The sequence below is a fragment of the Sycon ciliatum genome, chromosome 1, assembly GCF_964019385.1.
Source record: "Sycon ciliatum chromosome 1, ocSycCili1.1, whole genome shotgun sequence".
NCBI classification, from domain to species: Eukaryota; Metazoa; Porifera; class Calcarea; order Leucosolenida; family Sycettidae; genus Sycon; species Sycon ciliatum.
In genome coordinates this window covers 54671624-54694755 of record NC_088643.1, presented here as the reverse complement: position 1 = coordinate 54694755, position 23132 = coordinate 54671624, and the positions used below count along the sequence as shown (strand labels likewise).

At 45.8% G+C, this 23132-nt stretch overlaps 1 protein-coding gene across 2 annotated transcripts in view; it reads left to right on the top strand.

Moving 5' to 3' along the window:
- Window positions 1-10814, top strand: part of LOC135831096 (collagen alpha-1(I) chain-like) — a 32305-nt gene extending 21491 nt beyond the window's left edge. For both annotated transcript variants that reach the window (XM_065343357.1, XM_065343358.1), the window contains exons 35-55: window positions 454-507; window positions 1208-1261; window positions 1434-1487; window positions 2067-2120; window positions 2567-2620; window positions 2901-2954; window positions 3226-3279; window positions 3671-3724; window positions 4087-4140; window positions 4460-4567; window positions 4934-5041; window positions 5466-5519; window positions 5685-5792; window positions 5958-6011; window positions 7049-7084; window positions 7416-7451; window positions 7909-7974; window positions 8176-8342; window positions 8683-8782; window positions 9229-9390; window positions 9794-10814. In XM_065343357.1, coding sequence (XP_065199429.1) covers window positions 454-507; window positions 1208-1261; window positions 1434-1487; window positions 2067-2120; window positions 2567-2620; window positions 2901-2954; window positions 3226-3279; window positions 3671-3724; window positions 4087-4140; window positions 4460-4567; window positions 4934-5041; window positions 5466-5519; window positions 5685-5792; window positions 5958-6011; window positions 7049-7084; window positions 7416-7451; window positions 7909-7974; window positions 8176-8310 — 1191 coding nt within the window. In that variant the 3' untranslated portion in view covers window positions 8311-8342; window positions 8683-8782; window positions 9229-9390; window positions 9794-10814. The remainder of the gene's footprint in view (window positions 1-453; window positions 508-1207; window positions 1262-1433; window positions 1488-2066; window positions 2121-2566; window positions 2621-2900; window positions 2955-3225; window positions 3280-3670; window positions 3725-4086; window positions 4141-4459; window positions 4568-4933; window positions 5042-5465; window positions 5520-5684; window positions 5793-5957; window positions 6012-7048; window positions 7085-7415; window positions 7452-7908; window positions 7975-8175; window positions 8343-8682; window positions 8783-9228; window positions 9391-9793) is intronic.
- Window positions 10815-23132: the final 12318 nt, after the last annotated feature.

Here is a 23132-nt window from a genome sequence, read left to right as displayed (position 1 = left end):
CAATCAAATTTCATCCAAGGACAAGTTTCATCTCATGGTAGCATGTACTGTAAAAGCCATATATATATAACGAAGTACTAACTCTAACGAGTTAACGAGGAGAAATATGTCGTTAAAATAGAAATCGTTATACAGAAATCGATACATATACTGTCCTATTGAGCGTTGAGAATAAGTGAGAATCGTTACCTTTGGTACACGTAAACCAGTCGATTTTGGGAAATCGTTATACTTATATGCGCCTCATTGGAGTAATGGCTTTTACAGTAAACACATGATGGCTCGAGTTTCCCAATTCCTGGTAATGAACAACAATAATGATAATAGAACTGCCCTACCCTAACTCAAGCTCTATCGATGAATTCATGTTAAGTTGTGATTCCATTTCTCTTTTCTCAACGTATTCAATATTGAGTAGTTGTAATAACCATATCCCTTTCTTCTTTTTGCTAGGGTACTGGTGGAGAACAAGGCACAAAAGGAATAAAGGGCACATCAGGATCTAAGGTAGGATTTTGTGTGGACATTGGACCTGTATTATTAGCATTCATATTTTTAAATAACTATCTTGTGTTTATGCGATCCCTTCTCCCTCACAAATACGCTGTGTACATTAAAAAAAGTTCTGCTGGCCCAGTTATTAGGACAAGTATAATAGATGCTGACATGTCGCTCTGCTGGCCCAATTGTTAGGACTATGCTTATGTCAGAAGTAACATCGAACATGTTAGTCTTGTGAAAAAAGAGTTGCTATATGCAAATGTTCTGTGCATACTGTGCTGTATATATTCCCTGGTGAAGACCCAAGGGCAAACCTTTTGGAGAGATATAATTCTTGAATTGCAGTGTAAGACTTTGCCGGTGGTGGTGGTGGAAGTGATACTGACTTCTAAAGACACTGTGTTGCTTTGCACGGAACTCGAGCTCGATTTAGGCTAAGCCTGTGGAGAATCTATAAATACAAATACAACATATACAAAAGTCTGAGTTTTTATTGCTGGATGTCGAGTTCCTTTGGTGCTGGATGTACACGCCTGTGCCTCTGCCCACAATGAGGGTCGTGTGGCCATCTGTTCAACTTGTTCTATATCCCAGAACATAATTCAAGTTAGTTTCTGGCCAAGTACTCGTAACGGCTGTACCAGCGTTGCATCAATTATGTCTATTTAGCACTCGTAACGGCTTTTTCTCCTGCTGTCATGCACAGGGTAATGGCGGACGCATTGGCATTTCAGGTCCAGGTGGACCTCGTGGACCCCCTGTAAGTGAACGTACCACACATCACTCCCCTGTTGTAGGATTGTTATGTGACACACATTGCCGGTTTCTGTATGTTGCTAAGTAATGCCTGTCATCTCACTGGGATGCACTTGGTAATGCCTAATGGGAGTTTTGGCATCTAATGTTGAAACTGCTGTTCTTTTATCACACAGGGACCGAATGGATTAAACGGTGCTGACGGAAGCAAGGGCCCCAAAGGCAACAAGGTACGAGGAGCATAGTTGTATGAAGGTCTCCATGTACTTTTCCATTGCTTTGTACCCACGTTTACCCGTGTCTACCCGTGTGCGCACCACTTTCCCAACTTGCTAGACACTCTGCTGCGGGTCATCATGGCATTCTGCTGTGCCGCCGCCGCATGTATTATGAGATGAACCAATGCATGTACAGTCACTGAGTGCTGGTGTCAAAGTGTTAGCAGGGTTGGCTGCTCTGAAGTTCATCGTCGAAGACTTTCGAACACAACCAGTCCAAGTTGATGTGGTTTTACCGTAACTGTTATGGGTGGATGAACTGTTGGGAGGATCAGCTCCACTGGGTTTGAGATATCCTCTCTATCCTCTCTTCTTGCTCCACTGGGTTTGAGATATCCTCTCTTCTTGCTCCACTGGGTTTGAGATATCCTCTCTTCTTGCTCCACTGGGTTTGAGATATCCTCTCTTCTTGCTCCACTGGGTTTGAGATATCCTCTCTTCTTGCTCCACTGGGTTGGAGATATCCTCTCTTCTTGCCTGTGCTCTAACTGAGTCTAACGCAAACCGTGAATTGTTTTTTCTGCGTTCCAGGGACCAGGAGGCCCAATTGGACTTCCTGGATTCCGAGGTGCTAATGGTGACAAGGTGAGTAATCTATTCCTGTCTTCGCCTACGTAGGCTTTCAGTTGATGAGGAATGCACTTCTCTATTGACATTATATAGTCAGCAGGTGGACTGAATATGTATGATCCATGTATCTATACTTCTTTGAATGTATCTAGTACCTTGCCCAATTCATATGGCTGTATGTACTTTGAAGTATGTATTTGTGTGCGGGCCGGGGGGGGGGGGGGGGGGGTTGTGTGCATGTGTGTGTGTGTGTGTGTGTGTGTGTGTGTGTGTGTGTGTGTGTGTGTGTGTGTGTGTGTGTGTGTGCGTGCGAGAGTGTGTGCACATGTGTATGTGTGTGTTTGTGTGTGTGTGTGGGGGGGGGGGGGGGGGTATATGCGCGCACCCGCATGTGTGTCCCACCTATTCTCTATTTAGTGTATGAATGTTTTGCTCTTCTTGCGTCTGTTCTTGTACTTCAGGGCGCTAAAGGAGCCATGGGCACTATGGGATCCAACGGCGCTGACGGTAACAACGTAAGGAATCATCCCACCTCAGTGGTAGCACTTCAAGTTTTGACAAAGGAAACTTGCTTGCTACTCTCCAAAACATTCAAATGCGGTTCTGCATGTGCCACTATCTGCATGTACATGTACATGTCCCTGCCCGCATGAGGCTGGGCAATGGATCAGTAGCTAGGCTGGTAGCTGGTGCTGATTGCATCCTTTAGACAGTGAAAGCACTTTTCTTGCTCTCCTGAACTGCTCTGTGTATTTATTGGCACGATCGTCTGTCTCTGCTCTTCCTGTCTCGCAGGGCATGATGGGAGAATCCGGTGCTGGAGGCTTGGATGGTACCAACGGCCCCAATGTAAGTGGCAATGATGCGCCCCGCTTTGCATGTGATAGGGATCACAAGCACATGCAGCAGTCAATATCTGCACCATTGTTTCCGGCAGGAATGCTGTCTTTTGAAAATAACAACAACGCTGGTGTTTCATGCAATGCACAGCTAAACGTGTTGGGAGTGTTGTTGACTGATTGCACCAGCTATATGTGTGCAATGGCATTACCATGACTCTTCGCATACCATGGTATTGAAGTTGATGATTTCTTGGCTTTTTTTGTGATGCTTGTAACAGGGTGACCCCGGACCAAGAGGACCCAAAGGAAACCGAGGCGCTCCTGGCCAACCGGTATGTCTGATAGTATCTTCGACATGAACAGATTTGATACTGTTTCACAGCTTGTAAATATAGAATATTCCGCATGCATTCTATTTTCGTATATCTTGTAGACACGTTCAGCATATGTAACAAAAATGTGAATGAAATTCCTGAGGCAAGTTTTTGGATGTAAGAGTAAAAGAAAATCAAAGAGTAGCCAAAAGTCTAGGAATTTTGAAAATCTCCTGCTGATATTTTTTCGCATCATTCAGTTCCACCTGTGAACAGTTCTAGATCTGCCACGGTATCAGGCAAGTTGTTGAATCAAGATGTATTTGGTCGGTGCCTTGAACTGATGAAAGCGGGCTAGGGAGTTGCCTGTCTGAAGAGAGTGCTTATGTCTTCTGTCCTTTGTATGTAGGGTGATGTTGGCGCCGTCGGTCCTGCTGGTGAAGCTGGTGCAATAGGATCTCCTGTGAGTTGACTACTTCCTTTTAAAAAGCGCTGACAGTTTATTATATGGATTCCCCAGAGGCATCTCGCTTGTCGGGGGGGGGGGGGGGGTCTCCATAATCAGACGTGTTATTGCAGATGAGAGTTGAGCACTTCCTTCCTTCATGTCCTGTCCCAGCACATGTAACGTTACTTTCAAGAACTCCGCAGTGTGTTTCTAGCTGGTGATGACAGAACTTGAAAGTTCGTGATGCAGTCGAATGCGTGTAACTGCAGAGAAGAAATATTGTACTCTTGCATTTTGAATAGAAAGGTCACTGTAGAGACAATAATTAATAACAATGGCAGTGACTGGATTGTTGCTTCTTCTCCCTCTTGTCTCAGGGACCAATGGGCGTCATGGGCCGTGTTGGTCTTCCTGGACCTGACGGCAGTGCAGTAAGTTCACAATGTCACATTGGCGATTCGGAACGCCTTAGCCGACTACTTGCCCTCAGTATCCAGAATTCTCTGGCATCTAGCATTCGTAGTCCATACAGTGTGTAGCCCTTTTTGAAGTCATGCAGTGCAGTCCACTGCATCAAGAATAATTACGTAACCTGCATGGCAAGTATGCACTCTTGATAGACATTGCACTACACGTCCTCGCTTTCATCTAGGCTGTTGTTTCATGAATCTTAGGTGAGCAGAATAGACGTACTAATCGGTTTGTCAAAGGTTGTCACTAACTTTCGTTTGTATTTTCTGAATGTTGTAGGGAATGACGGGAGCCTCTGGTGAGCGTGGACCTGCTGGCAAAAGCGGAGAGTTTGGTCCACCCGGCCCTGCAGGTCCATCTGGTCAAGTCGGCAGCCTCGGACCACCTGTAAGCCTTCATCTTGTTGATTTATCCACATGTATATACAGGGTATCCTTCCTATAGCTACTCCAAGCTACTACCATCAGTCGGGGCAGAAGTACCTGGAACTGAAGTCTGATAGTAGAGAAGACCTTAGAGAGTACAACAATGTCTGATGATGACAGCGCGTCACAAGTTGGAGGACACAATGTATGGAAAACAGTGTTCCTGACTGTAACCAGAGACCAGTTGGTACGATAAACTATCAAGCAATGCTTACAAAGGAGTTATGTAGGGATGAAGGGAGAGCCATACCATGCTTGTTGAAGACTATCTAATTTCATGAGTACTGATCAACACCTCTTTTTGAACTGCACTGTATGATAATCACAGGGACCACCCGGCAGAGACGGTGTTGATGGCAGCGCTGGTCTCAACGGAGCAGCTGGTGAAACAGGCCCACGCGGATCGGCTGGAAGCAGTGGATCATCTGGCTTGCCAGTAGGTTGTGCATGTAGTATGTCACGATTTGTGTTTCCTTGATAAGTTTTAAAGATTTTGCAAAGCCTGCTTGGTGTTCAAGGTGCACACACATGCCCATCTTGTGGCTGGGATCTGCTGGGTTGTACATGTAGGTCATAGTAATGTGTTACTTGAAGTACAATTTTCACTGGCTTGAGGGAAACACGCAAGTACAGTTACTAGTGTGTTTCGACTCTACTTCCTGAATGCTTTACCAGTATTTCCCTGTGCCATATATATCGCACCCTTCTCCCTGCATGGTACACAATCATGTAAAACGCAACCATTGAGCGTGCCATCTTCATTTTAGTAGTACATGTGCATGTTTTCACATACAACATGTATTCACATAAAACCTACCACAAGAAGCTGAGGTATATGTGTTGTCTTTGTTACGCCTCAGGGACGCAATGGAGACCGTGGACCAACAGGAGCTGATGGAGATATTGGAGAAGTTGTGAGTAACTCAACAGCGAAGACCCATGATTATCGAGCATTGAAGCCTTTTAAGGCTGATGTGGATTTGAGCTCACTCTGACAATCAGTAACTTCCAGGACGGTATTCTAGTTGTTCACAACAGTGATACGTTCTTAACCGTTACACATTGGTGTTATGCTGCAGGGTGAAACCGGTGCTGAAGGCGAACGTGGAGAAGGCGGCCCAGAAGGTCTACAGGGACCCCCAGGCGAACGTGGTGAGGACGGTTTCGCCGGACCCAAGGGAGCTCAGGTAGGCAAGCCATTCAATCTCTGTCCATGATGTGTATATTGCTGCACTGATAACAGTGGATGCAATGAACTCCCGCGGTACAATGATTTTCCACAGTGCGGCGGAACAGCTTCTGAAAATGTTGCTTTTATTAACTTTGTGTGTCACTTCTTCTTTTCTGCACAGGGTGACATGGGTCCCGATGGACCTGCTGGTCCCGAAGGAGCACATGGTCAAGATGTACGTATCACTGTCATGCACTGTCATGCACTGTACAGTGATTGGTCATTCCTGTACGACCATTCTAGCATAGTATGACTTCATAAGTACGGCGCCGGCTGTGGTGAATGCTGCACCAGATTCACCCAAATGTGCTGCCCGTGCATACCTTGGCACCTAGCTGGGTGAAAGTCTGAGTATAGCATGATATTCTGTAGGCATTTGAGAACGAAGCCGAAATTCCCACAGGTGCTTTGCAGACGGCTACATCTGGTCCGCCCAATCCAAGGCGATCTTGTCACGGTACCGTACATAGGAGAACTATAGAATTATAGAAGTATAGCGTAACTCCATTTTAGCCTTGTCATGGCAAACTATAGTGCACCCACCAGTACTCTGTGCTTGGCTGAACTATAGTGCACCCACCAGTACTTTTTTTTTTTTTTTTTACTATTATTCACAAACCCGCCTCGTAAAATAAATAATTATGTGGACAAAAACAAACAGCTACTGAGCAGGGTCTGCACTGGGCAGCAGTGATGGTGAGGTACCAGGGGCTCCACCGACCAAAGGTCTCGGCTTCAATGCCACAAGCACGCACCAGGAAAAAGAAACAGAAATGTAAAGCAAAGCTAGATCTAGCTATGGGGAAGTAGAATGGGTAAAAGTACCGGTAGGTGTTTAGAAAAATAAAAACAAGATGACTCTGTGCTTGGCTGAACTATAGTGCACCCACCAGTACTCTGTGCTTGGCTGAACTATAGTGCACCCACCAGTACTCTGTGCTTGGCTATACAATCTATTTTGACTCTTCAAGAATTTTGTGTAGTTAAAGATGGAGTGCTGGCGGGTGCGTTAGAATTTGCAACGACTGCCTCCTTCACTATCAGTATCAAAGCGTAACGTAAGGCAGAAACAATATTGGTGGTTGTGAGTCTTTTGACAATGTGACATGTGGACTCTTACATAATAATATAATTATACATGTAGTGCTGAATGTGCACTATTTGACTGCTAACCACTGCTGTTCTGATCTGTGTGTGTGCTGTGTTTATCAGGGCGTTCATGGACGTGATGGCATGAGAGGTGCACCAGTACGTACACGATACACATGTGCACTGCTGCGGGTATTGTTGCTCCCACAGGTGCTACGCTACATGCTGAACCTTTTCGACATTGGACTGAGACAATGTGGTGATTCTTTTAGGCATCTTTTGAACCCCCCTGCACTGTCTTTATTTAGTTGCTGAATGCAACACTATGATGTACTGTTCACAAATATAGCTTCACGGTGCCTGATTGGGTGTAGCTCGGAATCAAGGACCATCTATCAACGGTGGGAACAATGCAGTGCCGTTGTTCGAGAGAACAGAGTGATGACACACTAAAACGAGCTTGTATTTTTTGAATCGGTGTGCTATGCAGGGACGTGATGGCGAGCCTGGCACAAGCGGTGTGCAGGTGAGTTCTGCTCTGGTTGTCAGAGTCACAAGAGAAAGACCAGCAGTTAGAGACACACAAATTATCCATCTGAAGTATATTGAATAGTGCAGTGTTTCTCACAATTGCAATATATTGCAGGCATGAATTAATACTTCATTGCCCAAGGCTGCATGTTGCCAGCATGGCAATGTCATCAGTCAGTTTTTTTTTACGGCAGGGCACACACACACATGTGCGCTTGTCAGCGACAAGGACGTCATGTCACCATACGTATCATAGTGCTCTGCATCAACATACTTGCAGTATTGGCACCAATGTTAAGTAGCGACTGTCAAACTGGAGAGAACATAAGGACAGCAGTCTGTGGCCATGCCTTGTGTGTATGCGTCTCTTCATTGCAGAGTCCAGCTGTGATGCACCTTGTCAACACCATCTGTTTGTGCCCTGTGTCTTTTGTGTTTTGCTGTGTCTTTAGGGACAAGCTGGACCTCCCGGCGAGGGCTGGATCATCAACGGTCAGAAATCGGCTGTTGCAATGCCCGTAAGTGGCCGGAGTGCAAACAGAACGGGCGCCCAAAACAAGCTCTTCACATGTCACCTAACAAACTACTACTCAGGAGTGCTATGTTGATATTTTTGAGTTCCCCATGGTCTTGTGCTCAGCGTACATGTAGCTTGATGCAGCTCACAACATGTTTGTTTTGTTGTGAACAATGTGCACACTGCATAACATACTGTACAGGGCACGGCCACTGGCAACAAGGGAGGCACCACCAACTACTTCGGCTATGACGGATACCAACAGTACATCAATGATGTTGCCTGTTTCCTCACACCCAATGGCAGTGCCAAATGTCCAGCCAGATGCTTGCTTTGACCTGTTCCAGGAGTATCCCGAATATCCATCAGGTAACGCGTTGTCTTCAGTATGCGTGGCATGACAGCAGTATATTACCGAATTATGTCCAAAATTATACCAGATGGAACCAACTATACATCACAAGCAATGTAAATACACAGTGTACAGAATTAGTAAAGTCATCTAGCATACACGTATCATCACGTTATGAGTTTGTGGCACACTATGAAGTCGTCAAGGTAGAAGTGACTAGCTCGGAGTGAGGAAATATTCTGATGCGTTGTTGTTGTTGTTTGAAATCTTTATTCTCACATTGTTGTTGTTATTGTTGTTGTTGCTGCTGCTGCTGTTGTCGTCACCACCACGTTCATGTCCCTGCGCCGAGCACAGGTTATTACTACACCACCCTGGATTGGGATCCACTAAGGACGCCACGCTAGCATATTGTGTTGAGGATGGTCTTCAGACATGCGTCCACTACAGCCCAACGGTACGTGTGCTGTCTATCAAAGATTCCTAGGAGAAGGATGAGAACTATTTTGAAAATTGCACTGACTAAATGCACATCAAATACCAAAAAACATGCAATGATAGCAAGGAAGCATGACTTTGCCTGCGCACACGTGATCTTTGTACCCATTTTATGCTTCATGCATCAGTGTTCAGTTATCCGTAATCAGATGAAAAAGTACGGGTTCACCTCCAAATACTGAAACTTCAATTGCCATTGCATGGTTGGTTTCTTACAATTGTGCTGCAGTACCACCTCATGAGGAACTAACACTGATAATCTGGTTAAACACCATCTCTGACATCACATCAATTCTTGCTGATGACAGCAGCAGCAATATGAAGCATGGTGGGCGCAAACTTCTATGAGCATGTGGGATCATGGGATGTGATTGGTTTTTTTGCTTTGTTATGTTGGGTATGCAGAACATCACTGAGAAGATCCCACACACGCAGTGCGGCTGCAGTGGCGTGGCACACTGCACATACACATGCTCATCTTCACCGCCAATTTCCACTAACCTCAAGATCAAGCTGAGTGATGGCACGCAACTCAGAGACAGCGATGTCCATATAGTACATGATGGGGTGAGTTGAGAATGCTTTCTCTGCCTTGCTTGGGGGCTCAACACGATCTTGCGCCACTTGATTATGTTATGTGTTGGCCTAGCATAATGCTACAGTATAATCCATGTGCCATTGATTGACCGCTATGTCCCCATAACGTAAACCAAGAGAACATGCCCTCCACAAGAGTTTGCAACTCCCACATGCTAGTACCCTGCTGTTCCGACAGAGAATTTCAAGTTGACGTCATTCTTATGATGCAACGCTCCTTGCACGAGTGATTTACGATGTTTGTACGGGGTCAAACGTATCACTTGTGTTTTCTCGAACTAATTTGCACAGGATAAAATGGAGATTGTCTACCACAGGTCCAGGATGTCTAATGATACGTGGTTATTCATATCCTGTTTTTTTTGTTTTCCAGAATGCGCTCAACGTAACGATCCGCGGTGATTCCGACGTATTCCCAGTCGTTGATTACAACGTGGAGCAAGTGTGCCCGGGTGATTCTGAAGCTACAGCATTCTGTGATCGCTACTGCTTCAACTAAACTGGTGCTGCCGCTATTGCTGTGCACCGACGGTGGTGCACCCGCGGCTAACCAACTCCTCTCTCAACTCCACGCTATTGATATTTGGCTCTCCAGTTTGAGGTCTGTACAAATACGAGTCTCTTCTCTGCACGGGCGCCGCCTGTGGGCCCGTGCGGCAGAAAGTCCTACCATCCTCCTCTATTTCTCGTTCAGACTCAGAAACACAGCAATGGTCTTATCACTCTGCTGCTGGTGGTGGTGCCACTGCTTGCCACTATTGCAACACCACCATCGTCTAACTGCTCTCACCTCTGTTGTAAAAAACTCACCCGTCTTTCTCGCCAACTCCGTTTTTCCTCCCTGTCTGCTATTCCTGCTAAAAAGCCGTAGAAGTAAATCTGTTGTTTCCAATCCTACCCATCTTGCCATGTAGTATACTATACTGCTGCTGTCGAGCATCCGACCATGCGACCATGCGAACAGGCACTTCTCAGTTCTCTCGGCAAACCACAGTAGATTCGCGTCACTGCTCGGAGCAGGTCCTAACTGACACGTTCAAATCCACTCATCTTATCGCCACGCACACACCCTCACACACCTGCTCACACATCTAACATGCATGATGACATACACATGGCATACACATATCACATGGCCATCCGTCTAGGTACACAGGCATCGAGTCCAGTGTCCCGCCACCAACCATGCCCTGAAACCATGGCTCGCTAATATCACTCCGGTTTCAAACTTTTTTAACGGTTTGTCTTTTGTTTTCTGTTGAACATGCACGTTTGTTCTGTGAGAATCTCGGGACACACACCGCATCGATTTCTTTGCTTTGTCTGCCTAAGAGCTGTGCTGTTTATATCCGATAAACGCAAACTTCTTATAAGCTTTGCTTGATCGAAAATTTCAAACCTGTTGCGGCGGAGGGTATGGCATTACGTGTGATGAGAACTTACCTCATGGTAGTACTCAGTGTGCGATTTAGGGCTCGAGATTCTTGTTGGAATAGCCAGTGACAGTGTGCCTCAGTGACTGGCGAAGCATGCAGTACGGTACATGTACCACTGATCAGGCATGGTGGGCTGCCGAGCTGGTGAGCGGTTGTTCCGCCGAGGGTGTTTCAGTGCACACAGGATGGCAAGTTAAAGTTAGTTCCATCCAGCCGCAGTATCTGCCCTGAGTCCGAGGCTGTGGCCATACCACCATGATGTGCCAGACACAGTTTCAACTCAATTTTGCAAGTAAAAGTAGAATGAAAAGAACTTGCCTCTGCATGTACCGATACCACTATATTATTAATCTTTTTTATCATTACAAGTATACAGCTGCAATACAAAACTGCAGAGTTCAAGCCAAGAGTTGTGATGGAGAGCTGGAGCTTAAACAATGACAGCAATGTCAAGTTTTAAAAACAGTGTTATTTTCCAGATTTCAGGGCTCTAGGATTCGTACATTCTATTATCAAGAGTCTGCGATATATGAACATGAATACTACTGTTGTAGCTCGCTTTCTCTTCCTGCTCCCAGTTCCGTGCCATCTCCACACTTGTACAAAGGGACGACGATAACTACATTTAGAAGACTGTTTATTGACACGACGACGAAACACAACTAGACAAGACGAACTCAAGACGAAGACATGATAAACTCAAGACGAAGACAGCTTTTCATACCACAGCAACACGCGCATGCACCAACATGACGTACACACGACGTACACAAAATAACGTACTACAACACATAACTCCCTCCCAAGAGTAGAATCGTCCTCGATTCTAATAATAAAACAGAGTAAAAGAGGAAAAGATCACACAAATCACTCAATCATACCACACCAGTCACACCCAGAAATAAAATACCTCTGCCTGCACTGCAGATTACAAAAACTCTGTCCGCCCACCCAGGACACCAGCCACGATCGCTGTCACACGTGTAGGAACTGATAACCTCAAAAACTCTACTTCACACAACACACCACCTCACGATCACGCAAAATTCTAAAAATGTGAGAGCACAAATCATATGAATAACAAAAAGAACAAATCCACTGGCTCTGTGGGGGCCTCTAGTTATCCCTCATAGAAGAGCAAATAAAGAAACAAACAGAACACACGCGCTGTGCGGGCGCCTCTTTACCCTCGAGGAGAGCAAAATAAATAAAGAACAAAAATGTTGGGAGAACAGAAAATACAAAACTCACATTCTCATCACGTTCACAACAACACACGTACCCTCTCACCAACGAAACTCCTCGCGCCGTCTGCCATGTCGTCCGCCATCTCAAAAGCGCTGCTCAGCGTCCACATCCTCACACTGCAGCCTTCACCTTCCATCCTTCTTTTTTTTTCCGTTTCAGTTTTTTCTTCTGGGCACAGTTTTTACGTCGTGTCCGGGACCACCAGTGACGACGACTGCCAAGAGACGGGAGAGGACGAATGATGAAGGACGATGACGACGGACGAACTTCTTCAAGACGGACAAAACTGTGACGATAGGACGACTGGAGATGACATCGGAAACTGGGAGCGAAGGCCACGCAGGACGAATCCAGAAGTTGACGTTTACAAATTTCTATCACCGCTGCCACCAATGTTGTAGCTCGCTTTCTCTTCCTGCTCCCAGTTCCGTGCCATCTCCACACTTGTACAAAGGGACGACGATAACTACATTTAGAAGACTGTTTATTGACACGACGACGAAACACAACTAGACAAGACGAACTCAAGACGAAGACATGATAAACTCAAGACGAAGACAGCTTTTCATACCACAGCAACACGCGCATGCACCAACATGGACGTACACACGACGTACACAAAATAACGTACTACAACACTACTAGTACTACTACTGTAGTAGTGGTCAATACTCAGCAGATCTGCTAGATTTACAACCAACCCACACTCCACAGTACGATCGTAGATCTACGACTCAGTAGATCTACGAGTAAACTAAAAGTGAAAGAGTCTGACGTGCTAGTATAGCTGCAGTGTGCATATGCACGGCGACTGACTGATGTGACGTCATCACTGTGCTCACTGCATGCTCACGTGATGCGTGCATCATTTTCTTGTTCTGATGCATGCTTCCTTCTTCAAATTTTCGTTTTGTTTGCAATTATTTGGCTTGGAATGGATTTTGTAGTTGTTTGAAGTAATTTCTGCAAGAGCGCATGGTTTCTCACAACGCTTAGCTCTATTGCAGGGGCTAGGCGTAACTGGGGCCGCTCTGGGAAAGTCGTGTTTGGCGACCATTTCAAGACGTCTCCAGCATGGAACCGCGTTTGCGTTGGAAACGTGTTCCTCACCTTTGAAATTTGGAAATGTTGTGCTGAAGAAATGTCCCCGAGCAAGAGTATTTGCATGGTCCACCAGATTGGAATCCTCAATTGAAGTCGCAGACCCTTTGAAACCATGCGAGCCAGCCGATTTCACCCTGGAGTTCCACTCGTCTAGCCTGGCTGGTTTATGACAGTGAGTTTAGCATCGCGAAAATTAGCTGAACACCGGTACAATGTAGCTAGCCACGTCTGAAAAATTTGAATGGCGGTGTATGTAGCTGTAAATAATCAGTTCTGTTTGCTTGTAGTACAACACCAGGAGACATGCAACGATGTTGTGAGTCTACTTTTGAAAACTGAAATTCACCGATATTCTTGTAGCACCATAGTTTGAAGGGACGTCAATGATTTTGCCATCCACCCTTACCGTACCAACACATACACATACCTAGTATTACCAGCAAGTAGCAGCTATCAGGCGCGGGGAAGTGGTGGGCGGGGGGGGGGGGGGGGGGCACGCACCCTGCTTTCTGTGTAGCCTAGTTTACATTCGACGGGACGCACGTAGAAAACGACTGGAACCGACCGGATGGTCATGACGCCGACTGACGGCGTCCAATGTGGAACACCAGGGATGATAACGCAACCGTTCTACTGTACAGATCGGGAAACGACGGGAAGAGGTTGAATCTGGTAAACTTTTCAAGTTTTCATACCGTATGCGGGGACGCAAGCGTACACACGGCTGCATTTAAACTTTTCAGGTGTGAACAGGAGATGGCGCCATGCGCCGACTCCTGCCAATGCACACAACTGCACACTTAGAATTTTTTAGCATTTTGAACACGACGCTTCCATGACAGGGGCGTCGGAAGGTATTTTAGTGTGGTACGGTCAGCCATCTGAAGTACAAATTTTACTTGTGGAGGAGGGATGGTTGAGCCGAAAATTTTGGAAAATTAGAGCCCAGATCGGTGGATTAATTGATTCATGGGGTAACTTGTGGCAAAAAGTGGTACGGTCAATACCGTATGTGGACCGTACCGTGCCCGACGCCCCTGCATGACAACTCGCCGAATGGCTAGCACGATTGAGTTGAATTTTAGCAAGATAAGATTTTCATGTCACTTTCTGTATTTAGGGATAGTCCAGGAGTGTGACAGACACACTGTTTATCTTTCCAGGGGCTATTATAAGAATGGCACAATTTTCAGGCTACTTTTTGGTCTTCATAAAACCGGGCATTGGTGAACGTGATTCTGCTTCATTCAAGGAGAAGTATTTTGAAAAGATGTTCCGAAAAGCAAGAAACTAGGCCCGAAAGTCGTTTCCGCCACGGGCCGTGCCTTATGACTCGCGCCGTTCAGCGTTGAACATTGCAACAGCTGCTGCATGTCGTGTAATGCGAACCGTACAAGATTGTACAGCTCACCCCAGCCGTCCCGACAGTCCCTTACCCTTGCCCTTGTGCACCGTCAGCGTTACGTCAAATGTTGAACTAGGCTTATGTGTTTGTTTTTTTTACGTCCGAAACCTCCTATTTTCTACACATCTGTAGCTGTGGCTAGAGGCACTGATACACACATGATCTGTGTTTTGTCCTTTCTTGTGCATGTGTGTGTTGTGTGTGTGTGTGTGTGTGTGTGTGTGTGTGTGTGGTGTGGGTGTGTAGAAAAAAAATGGAAAAAATGAAAAATAGGGATTCACTGGCCAGAAAAAGTCACTTCAAACAGCTGTGTGGTGGATACCAGGCTAAAAATAGTGGCGGTCAATTCATCAGCCTTGCAAGCTGTTGAATGGTGTAATCCCAGCACAAGCTGCTATGTCTAACATAGCTGTTCGCTATCATCGCTTCCCGCGATGGGCATGTCTGGAGGAGGTCTGAGGTGTGTGTGTGTGTGTGTGCGTGCGTGTGTGAGTCTGTGTTTTTGTGTGAGGGGAGGAGGGGATTGTCTATCGGACTGAGAAAGGTCATGTCCCTTTGTCCACATTTTTGATTCTGGGAAAACTTAAGAGTAGTGCAAAGTGTAGAACACGTCACCTGGCATTGCTCACACACTCACGATTACTGTAGCGCCGAAGAACTGCAAAGACAACAACACATTCAAATGCCACGTGACGTGTTTTCACACCCTTTCCCTTCCTTTTTCCTCTTTTCACCGCTGAGTAAATGTGCAGTTTTTAGACACCTAATTTCTCCCCTTTCATTCTCGCTTCGCGAAGTGTGGAGATTCGATTTTGATGAACTTGTGGCCATTATAACATATTGTAGTCTTCGAATCGTTTCATCATTCCCTGGATTGCCATGTTGAGAAGGGAACAACATGTTATTATTAGATTTTCTTAATGCCACGAAGTCACTTGCTTCTCTTGCTCTCTCTCTCTCTCTCTCTCTCTCTCTCTCTCTCTCTCTCTCTCTCTCTCTCTCTCTCTCTCTCTCTCTCTCTCTCTCTCTCTCTCTCTCTCTCTCTCTCTCTCTCTCTCTTCTCTTCTCTCTTCTTCTCCCCCCCCCCCATCTCCCGATAATTATTAAGCCCCCGTTTTCTTTCGACGCGTTTGCTGTGCAGTGAAGCCGAGACCCTAGGTCGGTGGACCACATCAGACCCCGTCACCACGTCCACGATTCATGCCTGCGATGCTGCACCGCTGCTTTGCATGTCATGATTGGAAGCTGTGGCCTTAAACAAACAAAAAAAAACAAACAAACATATAAGGGCAGTTTCGTGATTTACGTGGACATATCTCTCGAATTATGCACATAATAATGCGGCCGAGAACAGTGAGTTGTGTGAGGATTATGTATTGACAGTGCACTAGTATGCAGGAAATGCACTACAATTTAAGGACTGTGCATGCGCTAGCATTCACCAGAAGTCCGCCGATGTGACACTAGCTGAGCACCTGTTGAGAGAATATCTCCACTGGGAGGTATCGGTGTTGCTTGCTTAGCCTTAGGCTGTTTCACTAGTGCTAAAGTTACACACGGAAAGGTACACTACAGATCGTGTAATGGGCCATTCACACTACGCCCAAAACGTGGGGTACGTGGCGTTTCGTCCGAATAGCCATGACAAACATGGAACGTGGTGTGAAAAACGAGCGCTTGGTGCGAAAACGTAGACGACGTATCCAGACCATTCTATTGAGATTTGTTCTGTCGTTCCCCGCAGTTTGAGTCCAAGAAAAGCTGTACAACACACAGCTGTACGAGCAGCGTGTACGTGCCTGTGTGAATACACTTGCATGAAAATGATGTCTGCCAGTGCGAGGATTCCAAAACGCGACTCGCATTGCAACGTAATATGAACAACCTGTAAGCTGTACAGCAGTTACATGCATGCATACATGCGATAGCATCTTATGCCGTCTTGCTTGACTTTCTGGCCTAATATCTTCTCTGTAATTGTCCAGCTTGCCGGTATGACATGCAACCGAGCACTCCACCGTGGTGGCCTTTGGCCACTGCTGGCGTTCCAGACTACATCCACTCCTTGTTATCGTCTTTACAGTAAGATCATCTGTTTGGATGGCTCTTGTTTCCCTGTCGTAGGCCCATGTGGCACGTATTCTGCATCAATAGTATTATCGTATGCATCAGTTACCTCTGTTTCAGAGCGTGCTCCCTGCTTGTGGCAGTTGACAAGTAAAAACATGTTTACTTCTGCTTCGTGACTGGCATTAAGAGTATTGGCTGGAGGAGTTCTGCACAATGATTTGTTCTGATCTCTTTTGCGAACGTGTATTTGAATTCTTTTGTTGTTCAGGTTAGCAGAGTGGGATAGTCTCTCTAAGGAAGTGAGTGATTCCCTGAACGCGCAAACACCTTCTACTTCATATGTATTCTGGGAGCTGCTGATGTGGCAAGCAATCCGCCGACGGATGTCGATTTAGCTTCAAGATTGATCTACGCCGCCAGGAAGACGGTCATTTCCTTCCAGCCAAAGTGAGATTCGGTGTGCATGCATATCTCTGTGCATATCTCTCTGCATTTGCAGACGTACAGGTGCATGCGGGCGTGTGTGTGTGTGTGTGTGTGTGTTGGGGGGGGGGGGGTATGTGAGTTGTGGATGCATGTGCACACACACACACACAACACACACACACACATACAAGACGAAATCCTCGCAATGGGTATGTGCATGTGTCTTGTGCACAGCGGGATGCGAGGGGAAATGCAGGGAGACTGTGACATTTCCTGCACGCATATTTTGGGCACACACTCGAGTGGTAAATGTCCGGTATGTTACAGATTGTACATATTCCATGTAAAAGAACTTCTTTTAATGGCTGGTTTGACGTGTTCCCAGTAGTTGATGGTATTGTGAACTGTGTGTGTGTGTGGAACAGGCTAATGTTTGCTCTTTTCAGTGGCAGTTGCGCGCTCTGGCGGTTTGAAAGTTGCTGTGAAGTACTATCAACAATGCGACCTGTCATTGTCCAAGCAAGGTATGGGGTGCCTGCCACTTTCACTGATCACGCACCAGTCAGCCAATTGTGCAAACTACCTTTACCTGAAAAGAAGATACCATGGCATCATTTTTGTGTGGCCACTTCGACAACCTACGGCAGCCTCCTTGGCAGCCTTCTCAAACATGCAACCTTCCACCGACTGCCGTATTACACGTTTAGTTTCATTTAAAATTTCTTGCTTTATTTTGCATCATTGGTGTACATGTATGACTGGATGATAGCAGCGCAATGCATGCGTTTTGAAAGGTAAGCATTTGATGAGGTGTATCAGAACATGGCTTGTTACAGGGTGCAAGTGTACGTATATGATTTTTCCGCATTGGCATCACCAAGCAAGCTTGGGCTAGCCTTCGCATAAGCCAAATGGACTGAAGAATGAGGAACGAGGTCGGTCGAAAAGGTGCAAGCACGCATGCAATTGCAGAAAAAGCAACGCGTGAACATGTCAAGACAGTCCTTAAAACACACAAAAATCACGTATCAACTTTCTTTGAAAACTAATCGCTGACTACTGCGATCATGCCAGCTTACGATACAGAATGTCTAAAGTCACATAGTACAAGTGTGCAAGTACAGTTACAATTCTGCTGAAAAAGTGCAGCGAGAACTACGAAGTTGAACATGGCGTCTAAGTTACATGCCGGGTAGATGCTGTGGTGGAGCGCATGCATGTGACGTGTATTGATAGAAAGTATCTGTGAATTGTTGTTGACGTTGACTGTCTGTGTCCATAGGCTCTGGTGGTGTATGCACAGAACAGATGCTGGAGATGTGCAATGAAGTGGAGGAAACGACTACCATCTTTGAACACTTCGCGAACAACTTCTCCGTCAACGTTGAGGAGCTCAGTGACGTTCGTCACTTTGTCGGGCAGCACAGCTGCCCAGAGAAGATCTGTTGTGCTATCTGCTTGACATTCAAAGCATCCCTCTCCTCTTGGCCTTCACCCTCAGTAAGAGAACAAAGGGGCAGTTTTGCACGAGAAAAAAATAAGCCTGGGCCTTATTCAGCACTAGGCTCACGATAAGCCGCCTTGATCTGTCACCCAGTCATTTTAGAGCATCCGTTTGCATGGTGTGGTGGGCTTATTTCAGCCCATCCCGAGCTGAACTAGCCCTACCCCAGACCCCCGAGCTTATCGCACCCCCGGGGCTTATTTGCTCATTGTAATGGTCAAGAAAATAAGCCATGGGCTTATAAGCGAGTTTTCTGTATTTTTCGATGTTGCCTCTTGAATCTGCGAGACTTCGTCGTAGACAGTTCGCCTCTTTTGTTTTGTGTTCTTCGCAATTTCTCTTTCGTTCACTGAAGGCTTTTGCCTTTTCGAAAAAAAATTACAACCACAAAAGCAGTAGAAGCGTGGAGCAGGCATTGATCCTGATTTCATCATTTATGAACATTTACCACTATGTTCATGTGCGATTTGAAAAAATAGAATGCACCCAAAAACTGTCACCCACCTGAACTCAGCCCCGTACAACTGTCATGTAAATGGTGGAAAAAATATGCCCGAGGCAAATACGCTCGGGCTTATTTTTTCTCATGTAAAACAGGCCGTGAGTGAGCTCATGTAGAATGTGTAAAACCTCTACATAGCTTTTATGTAAACCGAAAGGAAGCAAAGAGTGCCCAAGAGCTGGTTTTATTTGAAGTTAAAGGGTGAAAGCCACTAGTGTACACGTTCTTCACTTCTCTCCCTCACTCCTAGCACCTTTCACCAGCGATGCTGCTTCCACCACATGCCCACAGTTTCTTGCACGTTTTGTTTTTTCTTCGCACTTTCTCATCACTTTCGTACAGCTTCTCATCGACGTCACTGCTTATCTACTCAATTTTTTGTTTGTTTGCACTTAGTGTTCATGTTTCACCCTGGTGATAAGCTAGGCCCGAAAATTTGGTGCACATTTCGAGTGACATCTGCAGCAAAGAGACCGTGTTTGAGAGTTTGAGTTGAGGATCCTATAGGCCTAAGATAACTGGGGTTTCAATTTCTACGTTAGTTATGTGGAGTTACTGTAGGTTTATTGATACACCCATCGACAATGCCAATGCCTTTTCAATCACCGCCCTACTTCGAAGTAGACGATCCTTCGTGGCAATAGCTATTTGAAATTTTAATTGTGTTGCTTTGTGGATTACATTGGCTTGATGTGTGCATGGGCATAAAGATGGTGTTGTCCCCATTTACTTCTATGTATCACCAGGTTTTGGGTATGAGCCAGCAGAATGCAGCACAGCTTGTCATCACCACTGTGAGTCTGAGAGATATTTCTTCGAGCCGCTCATTAGTATACCATTTGCCCATGGCATTTCCCTAGCATGTGTTCCCATGCTATTGCATGTCAGTAGAGTCTACCAGGTATCAATGTCATGCCACTTTTAGGATTTTGGATGGCAACGCCGAACTCGCGTTTACTTATACTCGAGTAGATTTTTTTGGTTGGAGGAAAGCAAATCAGCACACGAAGCACAGAAGCCATATAATTTTTTCGACTAGGTATTTCATTGTCTCACTTTGTAGTTGGTGCCACTAGCGCTATCTTTTAAAGTGCTATTTGGTCTATGCTCTGACCGCCAAATATGCTGTTGGCGCCACTAGCGCTATTTTTCAAGTGCTAATTAATTTTTGTCAATGCTCTGCCCGCCAAAAGTGCCGGTTATAAGGACTTGCTTACTACCTTGTTAATCACCATTGTATTCGACCTGAAGAGTAATGGAACGAAAAGGGCCTAGTCGAAAAAAATTATATGGCTTCTGTGCTTCGTGTGCTGTTATACTCGAGTACGTGCCCTCTTTTTATATTTTTTTCTGGCATGTCATTTTTCTGTTGGCACGCTGCTCCATTGACGGAGTGTGTTTAGATAGCGGAGCAGAGCTATGGGGGCGATGATTCTATGTGACAGTGCGTTGCGTATGCGTATCTGTACTGTTCAAAGCAAGCTGAACGACTGCTGAATACTTGGATCAATGTTTGGTGTTTTCATTACCCTCATGATGGGCCAGGGCCGAAAATTTGGTGTAATGTTAATTTTGATTTTGGTTTGAATCGCGGTGAAGAGACCGTTTTTGGAGTTGCTGCATGTGCAACTTGGAGTTAATTCAATACATGTGTGCACTGGTGTTTGTTCTCTGGATGATTTGTCTTTGTGATACTTCAGATTGCTCCAAACGTGTTTCACCTAGTGTCATGCATCGCCTCTTATCCGAGTTCATTATATATGAACTAAGCAAGCGCCAGAATGTTGCATCTGCTCTGATGTCTGGAAGACATTCACACAGGGGTAAGGAATCCTGTCATTCCATGGTGCACTCATGTTTGATTACAAACTATGTATGTGTGTGTTCGGGAGGGGGGGGGGTACGTTTGTGGGGAGATGGGATACTGTTTGTGGGGAGATGGGATACTGTTTTGTTTTTATTTCTGTACGAGCCCATTCAATTGCGCATAATTTCCATCCGATCTAGACTCTGTAATGATGCGTATACTGCTTGATTACACACTTTCTGTTGTTCAGAATCCACTAAATTCAAACTCCATGTATTAGCTTTTAAACATTTACTTTACGATGTCGCCGACCCCGCATGTGTCTGCTCTGGAAGCTAGTTTCTACAAAGAGTTGTATGTGGCGATGTCTTTCGCTTTTTTTTATTTAAAGTGGAGATTCGTGATCAAGACTGCATGCGTCTCTGAGCAGCTGAGCCGTGAGTGTAGCTGCGACCAACTGCACCGCAGGCATGTAGTTCTCTGTTTTGTGTTTTGGGTGCTTCTCTTGTGTTTTTTTAGTGGCGTGAAAGCTGTCGGCAACGTGCACTGCACGTCTGCTGAATACGCTGGCTGCAAAGGCCCGACTCGGAACTGTTTTCACTGCTTTCACGGTATGTCCTCTATGGTTCCACCAGCCTCCTGCTGCTCCTGTTTCTACTCAGGGCTATGAATTTGAATTCCTTTATTGAAGTGTAACGTCTATCTTTTCTAGAGTAATGGACCTCGTCGAAAGCATCCGCACTCCATTATAAACTTTTGCTACTCAATCTCTGGTCAGCTGGCAGTTTTGACCTTGTTGGATCTCATCAGCGGAGCTCTGAGCTACTGGCCAGCCGATCGCAATGAAGTTGTGCGATCGTGCCAAACTGAGAAGCAAAGATAAAGGCTCCTATTAAAGACATGAATAGGCTGTTTGTCACAGGCAGAACAAAGAAAAATGCGACAACGGCTATGCCGAAAATGTGCCCAAAGTGTGTTTGCCTGAGGTTCTTGCAAGAGCTTTGTGAAGCTGCAACATTCTGACCTGCCTTTTATATTTGTCTCCTGGAGGTGTTCCAGTTGGCATGATCACTTATCCCAGAACATGTCGAGGCACATCTCTTTCTGTTTGCACTTTGCACATGGTAGCAAGCTGCCTTTGTAAGTTGAGTCTCTGACCGATATCATCAGGAGGAGAGTTGCCGACCTCTTGCCCAAGCACTTGCTCAGTTTGTTAGATGTCTACATGTGTGACCATCCCACCCACAATACATATACAGCTGCAGGCGGAAACCTAGTGTGCTGAACGGGACCATGTTTCGTTGGATGTTCTTTCCCATTCCAGTGACCGTTGTTGTGTTCTTTAACCTCTTGAATTGTCTCATCACAATAAATTGTGGCAAACCAGTTGTCCATCTCAGTGCGCATTTTGAGTCGATCGCAATGTTGCCCGTGCGTTGCCATACTCGAATGGTAACTGCTCTCTGACGTATCACAGCATTTTATGTTGAGAACTACCGAAATTGGTCCAACCAAACCAGGAATGGATGTTGGATGTTTGTTTGGTTAGGGTAATCTGTTTTTTTTTTTTGCTGGGTACTACTTTGATTTTCGCCTTACCACAACAAGCAGCTTAGCCATTTCTGGTCAATGATATGCACGAGCTACTTGCTGTGTGAGAAGAGAAGATTGGGGCTCCTCTTTCATAGTTATTGCTTTGTGATTTCCCTCTTCTGTTTTCCCAACAGGTAATTGATCACCTCCACTGTGTTGATTTCTCACGGACAATGAGAATGAAGTCTCTTGCTGCTGAGTGCGGTGGGCAAAGTTCAGGCAATTGTTAAAAAACCGAATTGCGTAAGGTTGTGTGCTGTGCTCTCTCTCTCTCTCTTTCTCTCTCTCTCTCTCTCTCTCTCTCTCTCTCTCTCTCTCTCTCTCTCTCTCTCTCTCTCTCTCTCTCTCTCTCTCATACACACACACACGCACACACACACGCACACACACACACACACACACACACACACACACACACACACACACACACACACACACACACTCCCTCCCTCCCTCCCCTCCCCTCCTTCCCCCCTCCCCCCATTTGTGTATGTACCCTAACCTCTGTCGTATGCATGTCCGTACGTGTGCACGAATACCACGTATGCACACCTCCCTCTTTCCCCCTTCTTGGCCGGACCAGTCGTGGAGTTCTTGGAGTAATGAGAATTATTCTC